Source organism: Mustela nivalis (assembly GCF_964662115.1).
Source record: "Mustela nivalis genome assembly, chromosome: Y".
Lineage (NCBI taxonomy): Eukaryota > Metazoa > Chordata > Mammalia > Carnivora > Mustelidae > Mustela > Mustela nivalis.
Genome location: NC_139041.1, coordinates 37103186 through 37120336, shown reverse-complemented (window position 1 = coordinate 37120336; position 17151 = coordinate 37103186). Strand labels below are relative to the sequence as shown.

Genomic DNA, 17151 nt, shown 5'->3' with positions numbered 1-17151 from the left:
TTTGCTGAGCAGACGGGGCTGGGGGAGGGGTGCAGAGACAGGAGTACGGTCCCCTCTACTGGGTTCCCAGTCACCTAGGGTCAGCATCTGAATGGGCCAGTCTGCAGGTGTGCACGTGCCCTGAGTCTCCTGACCGGGGCTGGGACAAGGGCCACTCAGGCCAGATGACCGGACACTTCAGTACAGGACAGGGTCACTTTGCCGGCCAGTGTGCTCAGAGATCAGAGGCGCCGGCATCCAGGGGTGTTAGGCAATCCGGGCTCTGATGAAAGTCTTGTTTGCTCTGGCCCCAGAGTCCAGACGACAGCCAGAGCACAGCCAGGCTCTCAGGATGTCCTCCGTTCCCTATCCTGGCTGCTGACCACCCCGGTGCCTTGTCCCCTGACTGCTGTGTCCCCTGGTCACACTCAAGGTCTTTCTGTCCCCATGCCCCATCCACTGACCCCACAGTCACACTTGGAATGCCCTCAGAATGCCCTCCTGTCCTCTGTGAGGGTCTGGTCCCTGCAGCCTGGGGATGTGAAGACCGGTGGACCCTGGGGCAGTGCTGTCCACGTACAGGTCCTGCTCTGCACTTGATGGCCCCTGGTCTGCACTTGCGGGTGTCCTGTTCTGAACTTGGGGGTCTCTGCTCTGAACTTGGGGATCCCTGGTCTGGACTTGGGGGTCTCTGCTCTGGACGGGGGGTCTCTGCTCTGGACTGGGGGTCTCTGCTCTGGACGGGGGGTCTCTGCTCTGGACTGGGGGTCTCTGCTCTGAACTGGGGGTCTCTGCTCTGAACTGGGGGTCTCTGCTCTGGACTGGGGGTCTCTGCTCTGGACGGGGGGTCTCTGCTCTGGACAGGGGGTCTCTGCTCTGGACTGGGAGTCTCTGCTCTGGACTGGGGGTGTCCTGTTCTGAACGTGGGAGGTCAATGCTCTGAACTTGGGGATCCCTGGTCTGGACTTGGGGGTGGTAGGCTGCTGTCCCTGCCTGCACCCCGCACTGCCCACGCACCCCCCCCCCCCAGCAGCAGGAACTGAGTGTCTGGCAGGCCTTGGCTGCTGCTCTTCCTCCTCCTCCCCCGGGGGCGGTGTTCAGGGCAGCCAATGACAGGCGGAGAGCGTTTTAGGAAGTGCTGGAGTGTCTGCGGCAAGAAGAGGGAGCCTCTGCCGGGAGCTCTGGGGGAGCGACTGCCGCGGCGGTGAGTGCCTCCTGGTTGAGCGCAGGGGTCCGCGGTGGGGACAGCAGGCTGACCGGTGGTCCCAGCCAGGGGCGCCGGTGGGGGGCCAGGGGACAGGGAGTCCGGACGGTCCTGCGCTGAAGCTGTTGCTTCCTCCCGACCCGGCTAGACGGGCAGCCGGACCCGCCACCAGAGTGTCCACTCCAGGCTTGGTGTCCCTGCCCGGCGGGTGGAGGGAGCCGGCTGGGGTCAGAGTGCAGCCTGGACACCCCCACCCCGGCTGCGGCCCCAGGGTCCTGAGGGTGGCAGGTGCCCTGGGCACCGACCTAGCTGCCGGGCAGGGGAAGGACTTGTTGGCCCCGGGGGTCACAGCCAGGTCCTAGGTGCTGGGGCAGGACCTCCGGACAGGCAGATGAGAGAGGACGGCTGGAGTAGGAGCCTGGGGGAGCCTGGTGAGGAGGAGGAGGCCCAGGGAGTCAGGCGCTTTGCCGGCCACGTGTTCGTCTGTTTACTCACCGGAGAGCTATTTCCTGAGCCTCACCCTGTCACCTGTCACCGGCACCCGGCACCCCGAGAATGAGCTGGGCCGCCTCCCGGCACACTCTGGTAACTCCCCGCCGGGGTCCTGGGCTCTGCAGACCCGCTCCCAGCCCCTCCCCCAGGGCTCGCCTAAGGTTAGCCTTGCTCATCCGGGGGGTGGTCCAACTCTTGCTCATCCGGGGGGTGGTCGGCTCGGTGAGGACACCATGGGGTGCAGGTACCTCGAGGGCCTCTCCCAGGTGTGGGACGGCGGGACACTTCCTGTCTGCGTGGGAACCGCCTCTGCGCGGGGGACCGTGTGCCTTGTTCTGGAGTTTCTCTGTGGTGCTCCTCGCTGGGGACATCCCTCATGCCCAAAGAGCACATTCTGGGGGGCGGGGGGTGTTCTGTCCCCCTTCTGTCTGTCTGAAGCTCAGGGAGTCATTGTCCTTGGAGGCAAAATGATGAGTCCCTGGGAGATGCCAGGGTTCACCGGAGCCCCCTGTCCGGGGCCACGGGATGGGGCTGGGCTCCTGTCACTGCTTCAGCTGGGTTTGAGGAGGCCCCTGGGGCAGCAGCTGGGAGAGGCCAGGCCCCGGCCTCTGTTCTCCTAACAAGGATGCGGGCGCTGTGTGTCCCCATCCAGGCTGGCCACACGCCCCAGTGAGGTTCGCCAACACACACTTACAGAATCCTGAGGATGGGGTTACACAATTCCTGATCCGCCTTCATTCCAGACACCTGCGTGGGTGCCGGGCAGGTGGTGGCCTATCCGTGCCTGGATGGCATGTCAAGGAATGGTTCCTGGGGGGGTGTGTGTACGGCACAGCCCAGCCCCTGACCGCCTGGATGCCAGCTGCGTGAATGTCAGCCTCCCGCCCCAGTCTGGGGTCCCACACTCACACCTGCAGGGACACTGTTGACACCAAGTGAGAGCTGAGAGAGTTCTGGAATAGGCCACAAGTGAAGATGGATGGCAGGGGAGCCAGTAGAGTATGTAAAAGACCCTCTTATGGACGAGGTAGAGGACCCATCTTTGTTGCTGCCGAGACAGAATGAGGTAGAACCAGCGGTGTTGGCTTTTGCTGTACTAGAGGCATTCTAGACCAGGAAGAAATTTTTCCTACACTCTTAGGTTCTGTGACTGAGACCTGCAAGCTAAGATGGTGAAAGACGGGAGTGCCTAGCTGGCTCCGTGGGTGGAGCATACCTCTCTTGAATTTAGGGTTGAGAGTTCGAGCCCCGTGCTGGGCATAGAGCTTGTCCAAAAAGTAAAATAAAATAAAATACAAAATAAAATGACAAAAAACAGATGGGCAGGAGAAAAGGTTGATTCTGTACATGTACAGAGGCTTTCACGGACAAGACGTAGATTCAGGGAGAGAGACTTACGGGCTAACCTGCCATTTCAACAACGGGTGACACGTTCGGGGGGAGGCAACAACCAGAGGAAAAGGGGTCGGCGTCATGGCGACAGTCAATTATGAGAAGGCACATGTTTGGGGGACACGCCGGGGAGGTAAGTGTTCCTTACTGAGGCTTGTCATGCAGACCTTCCCGGAGAGAACATTCCTCCCTTTCCTGGTGCAGGGGCAGAGCAGGGATGGCTTCAGGAAAGAAGGTTATGCCGCGTTCAGGCAGAGAGGAGAGGGCAGGGCGTTTTTCTTGTCTTGGCTTCTTCACAATCTCCTTCAGCTCAAAGTCGTCCCTATGGCAAAGCGGGTCATTTCTGGGAGGCCAGTTCCGACGCCCCCAACCCCGCTGTGCCGGCAGAGCTCCGACAGTGGGAGACTTGGCCAGAGGAAGGGCCACATGCAGACCACAAGGAACTCGTCCCTCGCAGACGGTGGGTCGGGAAAGCCCGCGTGGTGGCCAGCACACTGCGTGGTCCCTGTGGGCCCGGGTCTCGCGCCTCACGCGCCCCTGCTCAGAACCCAGCCCGTGACCCAGGGAGAGGACACGAGGGCGGCCAGGTGGGCATCTGGTGGTGGGGACACAGCTCAGCCCAGGACAGGCTCCTGCAGGGACACCAGTACATGTGACCTCAGGGCTTGGGGGCAAGGCTCTGTCCCCGAGGGTGGACCGTCTGTGTGGAGGTGGCAGGTCAGGAGGCCGGGCTATGGTGGACGGGCACATGTGGACCAGGGGCGAGGTCTTGCCCACTGGCCCACGGAGCACTGTGGACACGACCTTGGGGCTCCCTTTCCTGTGCCGTTGCGAACCCACGCCCACCGACCTGCTGACGGTGAGCGGAGATCATGCCCGTGTGTGCTGGGCACCAGCCTGCAGACGCTGGAAGGCAGTGCGGGGCTGTAGGTTAAGGACCCGTGAGACCCGCTAGCATCCCCTAGCCCAGGGCGTCTCCCTGGTGCCTGCAATGGAGTGCGCTGGCTTCCTTGTACCAGAGCCCAGCACTCCAGCAGAGGGGTGAGAGCGGGGGAGTTGGTGCTCACCTGGGCCCTCGGACGCCAGCAACCGCAGGATGGAAACTGCGTGGGCTCTGCAGGCTGCTGTGTGAGCCCCTTCCCAGTGCCCGAAGGTGGGTCCCCTCGGTTGACCTCTGCAAAATTTCATTTCCTTCCTCAGGTGGCACGGGGTGGACTCTGATGGGCGGACAGGTGAGCACTTCCGGCAGCTTCCAGAGCCTGCCGTGCACCACAAATGCGGACTGGATGTCGGCGCTGTGCCCCGTACTCTGGGACGTGCCCCTCCACCAGCTGTCCATCCCAGGTGAGGGCCTCCACGTCCCCAGCGGGGAAGCTGCCGCCACGGGATGGGGCTCGGGGGTGGGGAGACCGCAGCGAGCACGTACGCGGATGTACGCAGTATTGGCCGACACTGTGCTCATGCGGTGCACACACTCGCACACGGTACAGGTACAGGGGTGTGCGGGAACTTGCACACACATGCACACAAGACAGGCAGGTGTGCACATACGGTACAGGTAGAGATGTGTGCATGGACCTGCACACACATGCACACAACACAAGCAGCCGTGCACACACACACGGTACAGGTAGAGATGTGTGCATGGACCTGCACACGCATGCACACAACGCTTGGAGGATCACGTTCTGCCCACCGTGTGGGCATTTGGACAGACGCGTCTTGGGATGTGTTTGGGATGTGAGTTAACCCTGCTTGGGGACATCCCATCGTTTCCAGTCCTGTGTTCCTCGTAACTTTTCCACTGGGGATCGTGTCCACGTGTCCCCACAGAACTCTGTGCTTTATTGTGCACGAAAATCTGCCAACATCCAGGGATACCGTGGGCGGGACTCAGGACACGGGAATCTGGCCTGATCTGCGCTGCTAGCCGCGTGCCGGCTGGACCCGTGCGTCCCCTGGTCAGGACGCCTGCTTACGGACACTGAAGCTGGTCTGATCACATCCGTCTCTGAACACGGGACTGCGATCCGTTGTCGAGTCGGTCTCCAGCAGCGCGTCGGACCGGCTGTGCTGGGTTGATTTCTTTCCAGAGCTCGTTCCTAAATGACACACGTCCATTAGCACCTCGTAGAAAAAGTCCCCCGTTCTTACTCTGCTTTACAGAGGTTTCTGGGAAACCTTAAACTCTTTTTGGTGTGGACACCTCCGGGAGCCAGGAGCCCCTCCCGGGCTCTGTGGGGAGACGGCCCGCTTTGCACAGGGCTGTCCCCATGGTGATGTCTGGGGTGCCCCCACCAGGGAGGTGCCTGGGGGTCCCGGCGCCCATCCTGTGCGTCCGTTTCCGCACCTCGGTTTCGTATCAGGACCCCTGCCCCTGGATCGAGGCCCCTCGGTTCTGGATGACCCCCCACGCACTCTGCAGCCGTCTGGTGGGCGTGCGTCTTTGGCGGCGACGACCGGTCACGCCTGACGCTGTGTTCCCCACGTGCCCTCGGAGCACACAGCCCAGGAGGCCACCGTGCAACGTCCCCTGTGTCTGCTTGCAGGAAGCCACGACACCATGACCTACTGCCTGAACAAGACGTCGCCCATCTCCCAGGCCCAGTCCCGGCTGCTGCAGCTGCTGGGCAAGGTCCTGCCCTGCGTCACCCGCCCCGTGGTGCTCCGGTGGTCCACCACCCAGGTACTGGTCAGCACGGGCTGACCCGCGTGCTCCCGGCAGCGAGGTGCCCTGACCCCTGTGAGAGGGGGAGTGCAGTGGAAATCAGACCCCGCACCCACCCTGCAGACAGGCACAACCCGCAGGACCCCCACAGCCCAGTGGTCAAGACTGGGGGGGTGTCTGCAGTTTGGGAGCTGGGTGGGGCGGGAGGCAGGCCGTCCCTGCGGAGACTGGGGCCTGCATCTTCTGCCTTCAGGTGATCGTGAAGAGCCCTCAGTCCTGGGAAACACCCCCGAGCTGTGCGGGTGTCCCGAGGTCTCTTTGGAAATTTGCTCACCTGTGAAAAGGGTCACACAGGATGGCCACGACCAGTTTCTGTAGGGAATGCCGGGGACAGGCAGGGAGGGGTGTGCGGGGACAGGCAGGGACGGGCAGGGAGGGTTGTGCAGGAAAAGGCAGGGAGGGGTGTGCTGGGACGGGCAGGAGGGTGTGTAGGGACGGGCAGGGACGGGTGTGCAGGGAAAGGAAGGGAGGGGTGTGCAGGGACGGGCGGGGAGGGGTGTGCAGGGACGGGCGGGGAGGGGTGTGCAGGGACGGGCGGGGAGGGGTGTGCAGGGAAGGGCGGGGAGGGGTGTGCAGGGACGGGCGGGGAGGGGTGTGCAGGGAAGGGCGGGGAGGGGTGTGCAGGGACGGGCGGGGAGGGGTGTGCAGGGACGGGCGGGGAGGGTGTGTAGGGACGGGCGGGGACGGGTGTGCAGGAAAAGGCAGGGAGGGGTGTGCAGGGACAGGCGGGGAGGGGTGTGCAGGGACGGGCAGGAGGGGTGTGCAGGGACGGGCGGGGAGGGGTGTGCAGGGACGGGCGGGGAGGGGTGTGCAGGGAAGGGCGGGGAGGGGTGTGCAGGGAAGGGCAGGGAGGGGTGTGCAGGGACAGGCAGGAGGGGTGTGCAGGGGAGGGCTGGGAGGGGTGTGCAGGGACGGGCAGGGAGGGGTGTGCTGGGACGGGCAGGGAGGGGTGTGCAGGGACGGGCATGAGGGGTGTGCAGGGACGGGCAGGGGTGTGCAGGGACGGGCAGGAGGGATGTCAGGGACGGGCAGGAGGGGTGTCGGGGACGGGCAGGAGAGGTGTCCTGTCCTCGGTCAGCCTGTCCTCCTGACTTAGGGTTGGCTCCACCCTCCCTGTCCAGCCTTTGTCTCCTAGGGGTCTCCTCGTGGGGGAGGGGTGCAGAGGAAGGTCAGGGTGACCTGGGGTGTCCTCGTGGTGGGGGGGGCGTGCTGGAGATCAGGGTGACCCAGTCTGTCCTCTTGGGGTACAGGCAGCGGGCTTTGGGGCTGACCCCAGCAGAGCCTTAGCCAGGAAGCGGGGGAGGGGTGCCGGCCGGACGGGGGCGCCCAGTGGGGACAGCAGAGCGCAGAGCGGGGCGCCCACCCGAAGAGCAGCTCATGCCTCGCTGCCACCTGGGGCGGGGCTCAGGGCTCTGTGCTTTCTGGTTCCAGGCTCTGCTGCTCCAGGCCCCCCGACCCGCCCCCCAGGCTCTGACCTGTGCGATTGCTGGGCTCGGGAACGTCACTCCCAAGGCAGTGTTAACCCTTCCGGCCTGTGGGTCTGGGTCTGGAATGCGGAGAAACCACATTCCTGACGGGTTCTTCGTGCCTCCCCCATGGAGGTGAGAGGCCTTCTCCCTGTGGGCAGGAGAGCGGGTTCACTGCAACCAGGGAGACCCTCTGGGGCCCAGGTCCCATGGTGCTGGGGGCCATGGTGCCAGGGTCCCTCGGTGCCGGGATCCCTTGGTGCCGGAGTTCCTCGGTCCTGGAGTCCCTCGGTGCCGGGGAGCAACTATGGGGTGGGCTATGAGGACGTCTACGGTGTGCTGCGGGCCAGACGCTGTTGAAAGGGCAGGATCCGTCAGGCCGTCCCATGCAGGACATGACCAGCCACGCTTGCCCACGGGCAGCAGACACGGGGGGTCCGTAGATCCTGTCATGCTGCGTCCCCACGCTGGGACGTGTGCACACAGTGGGTGGTTTGGCACAGAACGTGCCATGACCATGGAGCAGAGTATCCTCGGGAAGACAGGAGGGGGGAAAGGGCATGACTTAGCTTCTGGGGCACCGACACGGAGGGGCAAACAGGCAGGAGGGCTGCCCGGTGCTCCTGGGGGCCTCTGTCCCCCCGTAGCTGGCTGGTTGTGTCCCCCGACACATTGGGGGACACGTTGCTGTCCTCTCCAGAGTTTGCTGTTTCCCAAACATTACGACAAGGAGCCCCGAGTTACTGTCTCAAACTACAGCTCGAGTGCGTGAAGGGATATTTTGGGGAGACAACGGTCTGTTTCCTCAGTTCCCTGCAGCCAGCACGTCCCCTGAGAAGGCAGTGGATGACAGTCCTGGGCACAGCGGCTGGGAGACCCGGGGGTCACCGAGGGAGGACTGGCCCGTCCCCTGGGAGTCGCCGGCACGGCTGAATTCCCCTGCCCAGACTCTGGGCCTCCTGAGAACTCGGGGTCTCGGAGCAAGGCCCCACCCCAAGTGTCCCTCCAGGGCGCTTGCGCACGAAGGTGGCCCGCGGCTGCGGCGTGGGGTCCCACCTGGCTGGGTCCGGTGTGCACACGGTCCTCTGTGTGGTCTCCCCAACCTCAGTTTCCCGATCTGTCAGCCGGGGGGACTAGCAGGAGGAATGCAAGTTCCCCGCAAGGCCACCCAGGGCGTAAATGTTATTTCCGTGGAAATTCGTGCCTTTTCCCATATGACGTTGCCGGGAAGGGAACAGCCTTTTCTTCCCTTGACCGTCTGCGGATTCCTTCTTGCCTCTCCTGGTGCTGTCGGTGGGGTGTGGGACCGTGGCCAGTGTAGCGGATCCCCCCCGCCACGGTGCAGCCTGAGCCGCACCCCACCCTGAGCGACCAGCTGGGGCTCACGGAACCAGCCCAGCGCTACTGAGGCCGGAGAGGCTTCCTTCCTGACGACAGCCTGGGGAGGGAGGGAAGCAGGACCCTGCGGGACGTCTGGAAGCCAGCCTCCCTTCGTGGCTGTCGGCGGCCAGTGTCTCCAGGAAAGCGTGTTCCCGAGGGCAGGGCCCGTGGCTTCCCGAGCCCCGGCAAGCACCAACACCTACTGACGGGATATCGTACGGCGTGGCTCGGGCCGGGCTGCTCCAACACAACTCTGAGCTCTCCATGCAGGCCGTGGGCCGAGGCAGGAACCACGCAGTCCCTGGCGGTGACCACGGCTGTTCGTCTGCAGGTGCTGGGTGTCACGGAGCAGCTGGACGCGGGCGTGCGGTACCTGGACCTGCGGATCGCACACATGCGGGACGGCTCGGAGAAGAACCTGCACTTTGTGCACATGGTGTACACAACGGCGCTGGTGGAGGTGCGGGGGCGCGCCGGGCGTCCACGAGGACACTGGTAGACGTATGGGGGCTCGGTGGGGCGTACATGAGGCCGCTGGTGCAGGTATGCGGGCTCGGCGAGGACAGCTTCCGCCGCGGGGCCCACCCGTGACCCTGGCACGTGGGAGAAAGCCGGCCTCCGGGACTCGTGGCCGGGCGCCTTTCTGAGCTTGCGCCCAGGCTCCTGGGTCCTCTAGTGCGTCTGGGAGTGTGCCAAAGTGGGGCCCCGTGTCCACCCACGTTTGGTTCGCGGTGTCTTCTACCTCCTCCAGCCGCAACCACATCTAAGTAGGACGTCTTGCCGTCGGGTGTCACCCCTGCTTGGGGCAGCCCGTCCCCCCCGCGCGGCAAGCCCCCTGTGTGAGTGCGGTCAGGGGACACCATCGGGAACCACGTTCCACGGGCCACTGGCTGGCCTCGGCGGGTCCCCGGCGCTTGCAGACGTCACACCTCGGTGCCCCCGAGTGAGCACACAGACACCAGTCACACACATGCACACGCGTGCACAAGCACACCCACGCGTGTTCTTCTGCCCCAGAGCAGTGGGGCGGTGGCCCGGCTGTCGGCCGCACGTCTGCGTCCGTGCGGTACCCAGCTCCCTCGTCCACTGAGCTCTGTCCGGAGAAGCCCCTCGGGCCCGCGGGAGCGTCCTCCAGGGTCCTCCAGCGCCCCAGCCCCTCTCGGTAGGGTGCGAACCAGCCACTCTGTCCCCTGCGCAGGACACACTCACGGAGATCTCCGAGTGGCTGGAGAGCCACCCCCGGGAGGTGGTCATCCTGGCCTGCAGGGACTTCGAGGGCATGACGGACGGCCTGCACGAGTACCTGGTCGCCTGCATCAGGAACATCTTTGGGGACATGCTGTGTCCGCGAGGGGTGAGGAGGGCCCCTGGGGCCGGGCTTGGGCCGGGCTTGGAAGGGTGGGCTTATCCGCTGGTTCTGCTGTGCGTGGTTCGGGGAGAAGTCTGCTGCGGCCTGAGGCTCCGGTCCTCGGGATGCCCTGACAGGAGAAGGACCCGCTCGTCCCGTGCAGAGAGCAGCTTGCCAGAGGCCCCTGCGCTGCCCGGGCACAGGAGGGCCACTTCCTTTGCACCTCAGGTCACACTCAGCTCCGTGGATGCCCCAGCACCACTGGCTCAGACGCCCCGGTCCCCCAGCACCACTGGCTCTCTGACACCCCGGTTCCCAAAAACCACTGTCTCTCTGATGTCCCGGTCCCCCAGCGCCAGTTTCTCTGACAACCGGGTCCCCAAGCACCACTGGCTGAGACCCCGGTCCCCCAGCGCCACTGGCTGAGACCCCGGCCCCCCAGCGCCACTGGCTGACACCCCGGTCCCCCAGAGCCACTGGCTGACACCCCGGCCCCCCAGCGCCACTGGCTGACATCCCGGTCCCCCAGCGCCAGTCTCTCTGACAACCGGGTCCCCCACCATCAGCGTGTCTCAGCGCCATCCCCCTCCCCTCTAGGAGATGCCGACACTGAACCAGATGTGGTCACGCGGCCAGCAGGTCATTCTGTCCTACGAGGAGGATAGCGTTGTGAACCGGCACGCAGAGCTGTGGCCTGGGATCCCCTACTGGTGGGGCGACCAGGTGAAACCCCAGGAGCTCATCCGCTACCTGGAGCGCATGAAGAGCTGCGGCCGCCCGGGTGAGCACGTCCTGTCCACTCACGGGACCCCAGCCTGCAGGCAGGTCACACACTGGCTTGCTTCTGGCTCTCAGCAAAGAAGTTTGGACGTCGTCTCTCTTGTGTGTGTGTGCATAACACGGATGCACGCGTGTGGGTGTGTGCATGCGTGTATAACTGTGTGCATGCACACGGAGGCGGATAATGGATAACACGGTACTCGTGCCTGTGAGCGTGTTCACGCATCTGTGCGTGCACTTGTGTGTGCGCATGGACACAGATGTGTGCGTAACGTCGATACGCCAAAGTGAGTGTGTGCACGTGTGCATGCGTACAGAGATGCAGACCCACATATCTGGGTCCACGTGCATGTGTGCACCTGTGTGGGTGTGTGCAAGTGTGTGTGGGCGTGTGCATGTGTGTGGGCATCTGCAAATGTGCACGTACGCACACAGACCAGACATGAGCACAACATGCACACACACGCATGTGGGCACATGACGTGTGTGTGCACATGGACGCACACGGATGCAGACGCACACATAATACGGATGCACTGTGTGGGTGTGCACACGCGTCCGCACGTGTATGTGTGCAGATGGCGATGCGTGCACATGAATATACGTGTGGGTGTGTGCAGACGAGTGTGTGCACGTGGGAGTGGACAAGTGCACACACAGAGACGTGCACACACTTCCTTGTGACGTGTGTGCACGCGTGTGCGCGCGTGTGGTGTCCATGTCGAGGTGCGTGTCGTGTCCACAGGCTGCCGAGGGCTCCGCCGTGCTGCTGTGGCTCCGGCGTCCCGCAGCGCCGTGGGACGGACACGCACCGCGTGCGGCGTGCTGTGCTCACACACGGACGTGCTGTGCATGGTTGAGTGCGAAAGAGCCGGGACAGAGTGGCTGGCGGCTGCTGACTGTCCGTGCAGCGAGCGCTTGCTGGGGGTACGGGCGTGGGCCGTGGACCCTTCCGCCGCCCTGCGTAGCGGGGGTGTGGTTGCTTTATCTGAGGACGAGGCATGAGGAACGCCCACGACCCGCCGTGGCACGTCCGCCCTCTCTGCCTCCCCCTGCCTGAGCTGTCTGTCCGTCTCTGCGACTGCACCCCGTCCCTATCTTTGCGCGGTTTCCCATCTCAGTTGGGTCTGGTGCTTCCTTTGTACAATGGCTGCGTGGAGTCCCCCTCCCAGAGGGGACAGGGCTCTCCGCGGGGACCGCCCCTGGGCGGCCAGCATGGCACGCCGCCCGTGCTGCTGGCGGAGGACCCCAGGCACTCACCCCTCGCACACTCCGTCCACCGTGCCCCATTGGGCGGCGGGTCCGAGGGCGCCTCTGGCTCAGACCGGGCCGGTGCAGGGCTCGTGGGCTCGTGTGAACTCCTTCTTGTGGCAAAGCCCGCAGGGCCGTGTGTTTCCACTGGGCCCCGTGGTCTGAGGGCTTCGTGTGGCTGCTTCTGCCCAACACGCTGCAGCACGGCCCCGCTTCCTGCTGTGGCGGAGGCCCCTGGCCTGGGCGGCACCCACTGGCTTGAAGAGAGGGACCTTTTCCTGATGGTGGAGACCACGGCTTTACTCTTTCCTAGCCGTGGTCAAGGCTGTGTGGCTGTGCCAGGGGAGACTCTGAGCGTCCCGGCCGTGTTGTTCCGTGTCCTGTGGCGCAGCCGTGGCCGGTGACGCAGTGTGGTTGTGGGTCCCGGTCGGCACAGCAGGGAGTGGGTCCCTGAGTCAACTCCATCGACGGCCGTGTTAGGAGCCGACAGAGCCACCAGTGCAGACAGACTCGCTGGGGCGACACGTGTGCCACGCCGTGCCGCGTGCTTCTGGCTCCGTGCGCCTCTCCATGGAAGGCCGCTTGTGTTACGCCCAGACGTGGCAGGGACCACTGGCTTCCTGCTGTGCTCCGTGGCCCGTTGTTACGGAGCAGACGCCGGCATGCGGTGCCCCTTTGACGCCTGCCGTGGAGGTCTGTGTGGTTCCAATGCCACGGGGGTGCGACTGGGGGCACCGTTATAGCCCCAAACCTGGCTGGGCCTCGGCTCCCACTGGGTACGAGTCCCACGGTGCTTAAAAAGCTCTGGGTGGATGAGCGCGGCATTCCTGGTACACGCGAGGGTGTGCGGACGGTCCCTCCGCAGGCAGAACAGATTCCGCACGGAGAGGACATGTGGTGCCGTGTGGACGGACCACGGAAGCACGGTGGTGGGGGCGGGAAGCCACGACCACATTGGGGTGCGCGGCACCGAGAACTGGGCCTCCTTTGGGGGATGAGAATGCTCTGGAACCTGACGGCGGCGGCTGCACAGCCACGTGAACGTGTCACACGCTGCCGGATCATTCTGCTTCCAGCACCGAACGCGGCACCTTGTGACGTTCCCCTCCACGTTGAAGGAAAGTAGCTGGTGGGGGGCAGTGCGGGGGCATCACACGACCACTGCTGAGACCACAGTTGTCTTTGCCTCGGGGACGCGGAGCTGAGCTGCGGGGGCCTCCCCACGCCAACGTGAGAGGGAAGGTGTACAGGGCCTCTGCTGCGGCCCTCCGAGGACCTCCCACGCTCCTGCCACTCACGTGGTTCCGAGCCCATACGGGGCTCCAGCTCTCACGTGGCTCCAACTGTTCCCACGGCTCTGAGGGCTCACGTGGCTCCGACGGCTCTGAGATGTTACTCCATCCACCACAGAGGTTGTTGGGACAAGGACGCCTTTGGGGACATTATTCGGTCCACCACGTGGGGGTCGGGACGTGGATGCCTCTGGGAGGTGCTTCCGCCCACCACGTGGGGGTCGGGTGTGGACGTCTCTGGGAGGTGCTTCCGCGCACTCGGGGGACAGGAGCACCGCACTGACACGGACACGTGTGTCCTTCTGCCGCTGGAACTCTCCAGCTCTGCTGAGCACCCGTGGGAGGGAACGGGCGCCGGCGGGGCGTGAGGCGGGCGTCCGCAGCCCCGCGAACCCCTCTCTCCTTTCTGTTTCAGGCGGGCTGTTCGTGGCGGGCATCAACCTGACGGAGAACCTGGCGTACGTCCTGGGGCACCCGACCGAGTCCCTCAGGAAGATGACGCTCCCCAGCCTGCCGTGCCTCCGTGCGTGGGTCCGGGAGCAGAGCCCGGGGCCGGGCGCTCAGTGCACCAACATCATCGCGGGCGACTTCATCGGGGTGGACGCGTTCGTGGGCGACGTCATAAGACTCAACGAGAAGCTGCTTCGATGCTGACCCCTTCCGCAGCTCCCACGGACGGTGGGCAGGCAGCGTGGACCCGGGGCGGGCTCCCTGCCTCCCCGTGACGTCCGGGCGTCCCCGGGGTGGCCCCGGGCCTCCCAGGTCGTTGGCGTTCCCTGGCCTGATTCAAGAAACCTGGTCACGGCTCACGGTGCCGTGTGCTCGCAATGGAGAGGACGGACGGAACCCGGGGTCTGCTCGAGGTGCAGCCCAGGCAGGGCCGTGGCGCCGTGGGGCGTCCCTTCCCCTGGGGCCGCGAGGGCAGCAGCAGAACGTCCTCAGGGCTTCCAGCAGCGCGTGAGACCTTGTCACACCGTGTCTGCTGGGTAGGACTGAGCGCGCCGGAATCTCAGTGAGAACACCACGGATACGGGGAGAAGCTCCTTCTCATTCTCGTGGCATCACGGCCTGTGTCTCCCCGAGGGCCGTGGGCCCTGGGGGCTGGTTTCACGTCGGCTCCCCTGATGGTAATGGAGGCCCGTGAGGGGCCGTCCGATGGCGAGGGCTGCCGTGCACACACTCCCTGCCCCTTCCCAGAGGCCTCTCGTAGCCACGTCCTTTGTGGCCAGACGGGGAGGCGGGTGTGACCGGCAGGTGTGCCCAGGCCGGTGGCTGCCGTGGCGTCCTCGTCCTCACAACCAGCCCCTGGAGCGGCCAGTCTGTGCTGCTCCGACCTCCTGCCGGCAGCCCCAGGCCCCTCGCGCTGCCCAGTGCGTCAGCCCCGCTGGGAGGCTGCTCTGCACCATCTCCGAAGCTTCCTGATCCCGTCTCTGGTTTGGGCGCCTGTCCTTGTTCCGTCTCCCAGAGCCACGCTGGGCATTTGTCACCGTTCCGTCTCCCAGAGCCACGCTGGGCATTTGTCACCGTTCCGTCTCCCCATCCCATGTTTTCTCAAGGTCCGTCTGTTCCCACCGCTCACGGAGACCGGGACGTTCCCTGGATTGTCTCATTCCTCTGTCCCGAGGCTCTGCGTTTGGGGGCCTTGTGGACGGCGGTGGGACGGCCCCTGCCCGGGCTGGCGGGTCCCCGCAGATGAACGGCGGACATGGGAGCACGTGCCTTCCCCCGGAGAGAAGCGCCCCGTCTTCCATGGCTCATGTGTCGCTCCGATGGGGAGCGCCCGGAGCTCACAGGCTGGACCGACTCGCTCGCTCCTTGGACGCAGGACGGGCTTCGCGCGAGTGAAATCCCAATAAAGCGAGTCAGAGGAGTCCTCTGCTTCCCCGTGCCCGTGCCCGTGCCCGTGCCCGCGCCGTTCCCGCGGCCGTCTGTGAAGCCTGCGACCCGCGATCCCTACAGAAGGGGTCTGCGCGCCTTCATTCAAACCGACGTTATTGGCTAAAACGCCGGCCACTGCTCGAGCGGTCAGACAGCCCTCCCTGCGGGCTCCGGGACCCGCAACGAGCTCCGTCACAACGACGGGGTCGGCGGCATTGCCGGATCCCCAGAGGGGGACGTGTGGACGGGAGCTGAGTGGACGCGGCTGGGAACACGGTGCCACAGCCCTGGCCCAGCTTGCTCGCCGGACGCTCCGGCTCTGGGCACCGCCGTGGGGCGAGGCCGGCCTGATTTCCCTCCGCCCAGCGTCCCGGGACGGGGCCTGTCGCCGAGAGCCCACCGGTTCTCAGGCTGCACAGCCTGCCCCGTGCACTCTCCTGTCGTCCTTCCCAGGGCCTTGTGCCGGCGCCCGGGCTTCCCCGGCGACCCCAGGCGGCATGCGCCCTTCCGTTGGGACAGGGAGTACGTGGCTGACCTCCGAGAGGTACAGCCCCGGGGTCCGGGTGAGACCCATGCTCTCCCTCCACGGGCGGACAGTCCCGGGACTCAGGGCTCGAGCGTCATGACCCCAAAGGTTTCAGAAGCCCGTCCTTCGCACGTGAGGGTTAGGCCGAGTCAAATTCTCAGCCAAACGGCGAATCCCAGTCGACGGGTCTTACTTCTCATCCCTACGAACAGGGAGTTCCTGGAGTATCGCGTTCCGGAACATTCCTCCTATGACCAAAGAGCCCAAGGCGTCCTGTCTTCTTAGGATTCCGTCTTCAACAAGACGCTTTAATCCGGGTCTGAATGTGTTCTCTTGAGGATCAAATCAGGCCTTTCCTGGGTCTGGCTCTATGGTGACGGAAGCCGTGATTTCCGGGCCGTGCCGGCAATCCAGAAGACTCTCGGGGAGCCCTGCAGGTTGCCCCCGACTCCACGGGCCGGACAGAGCTCCGTGCTCTGGGGATCCCCCAGCGGGGTCTCGCACCGTCTCTCTGTTCTCCCCCCAAACCTGTGGCCCTCCTTCCCAGACCCCAGAAGCCCCCAGACCCTCCCTTCCAGTCCCTCGGAGCCCCGACTCCCTCCCAGACTCCAGCAGAGCCCCACACCCCCAGGCCCCGGAAGCCCCCTGACCCTTCCTTCCAGTCTCTCGGAGTCCCCGTCCCTCCCTTCCAGACCCTAGAGCCCCCGACCCTCCCAAGCCCCTGGAAGCCCCCGACGCTCCCTCCCAGGCCCGTGAAGCCCCCCGACTCTCCTTCCCGGTGCCTCCCAGGCTCCCACCCCCTGCCGCACGCCCCCTGGAGCCGCTGCCCCCTATGGCGCCCCCTTCACTAAGCATCCACAGTGGACGTCATGACTCTGCAATCTCTAGGCCTTGGGGTGGGGACACCAGGTGGGGGCGGGTATGCCAGGAGAGTGAGGGACAGAGGCCTGACCCCACGGGCACCCCTTCCTTCCGTCTCCTGCACAAGGAGGAATTGGGATGGAGCGGCCGGAGCCCAGGGGGGCCTGGAGGCACGTGGGTGCCCCCGACATAGTACCGGGCAGAATGCATGGCTGCAGGCGTTCGGGGTCGAGCGGGCACATTCCTAGGGGCACGTGGACTGGGCTGCGCCTTGGGAGCTGGGGTGGCCCGTGCCGGAGCTTTGTTGCCCCCCAGGGTCTCTTCAGAGACCCCGTAACACCCAACCCCCCAGGGGCTGAGCCGAGTAAACCAGAAAGCCGGGCGGGTCTCGATGGTCCACTGTCCCAGGGCAGCAGCTGTCCTGATGCCGCAAGCACACCTGGGCTGTCCTGCAGCCTGCCCCGGCCCCGGGGCCAGTGAGGACCGTGCGCTGGCGTGCCTCTCCGTCCACCACCCTGCCCAGTGCTGGGGGGCCTCGTGCTCCCCTAATCTGCCTCACCGGCCCCGACAATGG

The 17151-nt window shown here is 65.2% G+C and overlaps 1 protein-coding gene across 2 annotated transcripts; it reads left to right on the top strand.

Annotated features, from left to right (window-relative positions):
• The first annotated feature begins 1070 nt into the window (after positions 1–1070).
• Positions 1071–15182, top strand: LOC309856850 (PI-PLC X domain-containing protein 1-like). Of its 2 annotated transcripts, XM_082718517.1 has the most exons (7): positions 1071–1183; positions 4268–4411; positions 5617–5753; positions 8973–9101; positions 9840–9995; positions 10587–10770; positions 13728–15182. In XM_082718517.1, exons 2-7 carry the CDS (start codon positions 4288–4290, stop codon positions 13964–13966), a joined length of 969 nt encoding a protein of 322 aa, XP_082574643.1. In that variant the 5' UTR covers positions 1071–1183; positions 4268–4287; the 3' UTR covers positions 13967–15182. The 2 variants fall into 2 exon arrangements, with proteins under 2 accessions (XP_082574643.1, XP_082574644.1); XM_082718518.1 differs by lacking the exon at positions 5617–5753.
• Positions 15183–17151: the final 1969 nt, after the last annotated feature.

Excerpts from the sequence above, each read along its gene's own strand:
- LOC309856850 (XM_082718517.1), top strand. The coding sequence starts at position 4,288 with ATGGGCGGACAGGTGAGCACTTCCGGCAGCTTCCAGAGCCTGCCGTGC. Across the intron at positions 4,412-5,616 it reads CCACCAGCTGTCCATCCCAG|GAAGCCACGACACCATGACC; the intron begins GTGAGGGCCTCC and ends GTCTGCTTGCAG. Across the intron at positions 9,102-9,839 it reads ACACAACGGCGCTGGTGGAG|GACACACTCACGGAGATCTC; the intron begins GTGCGGGGGCGC and ends TCCCCTGCGCAG.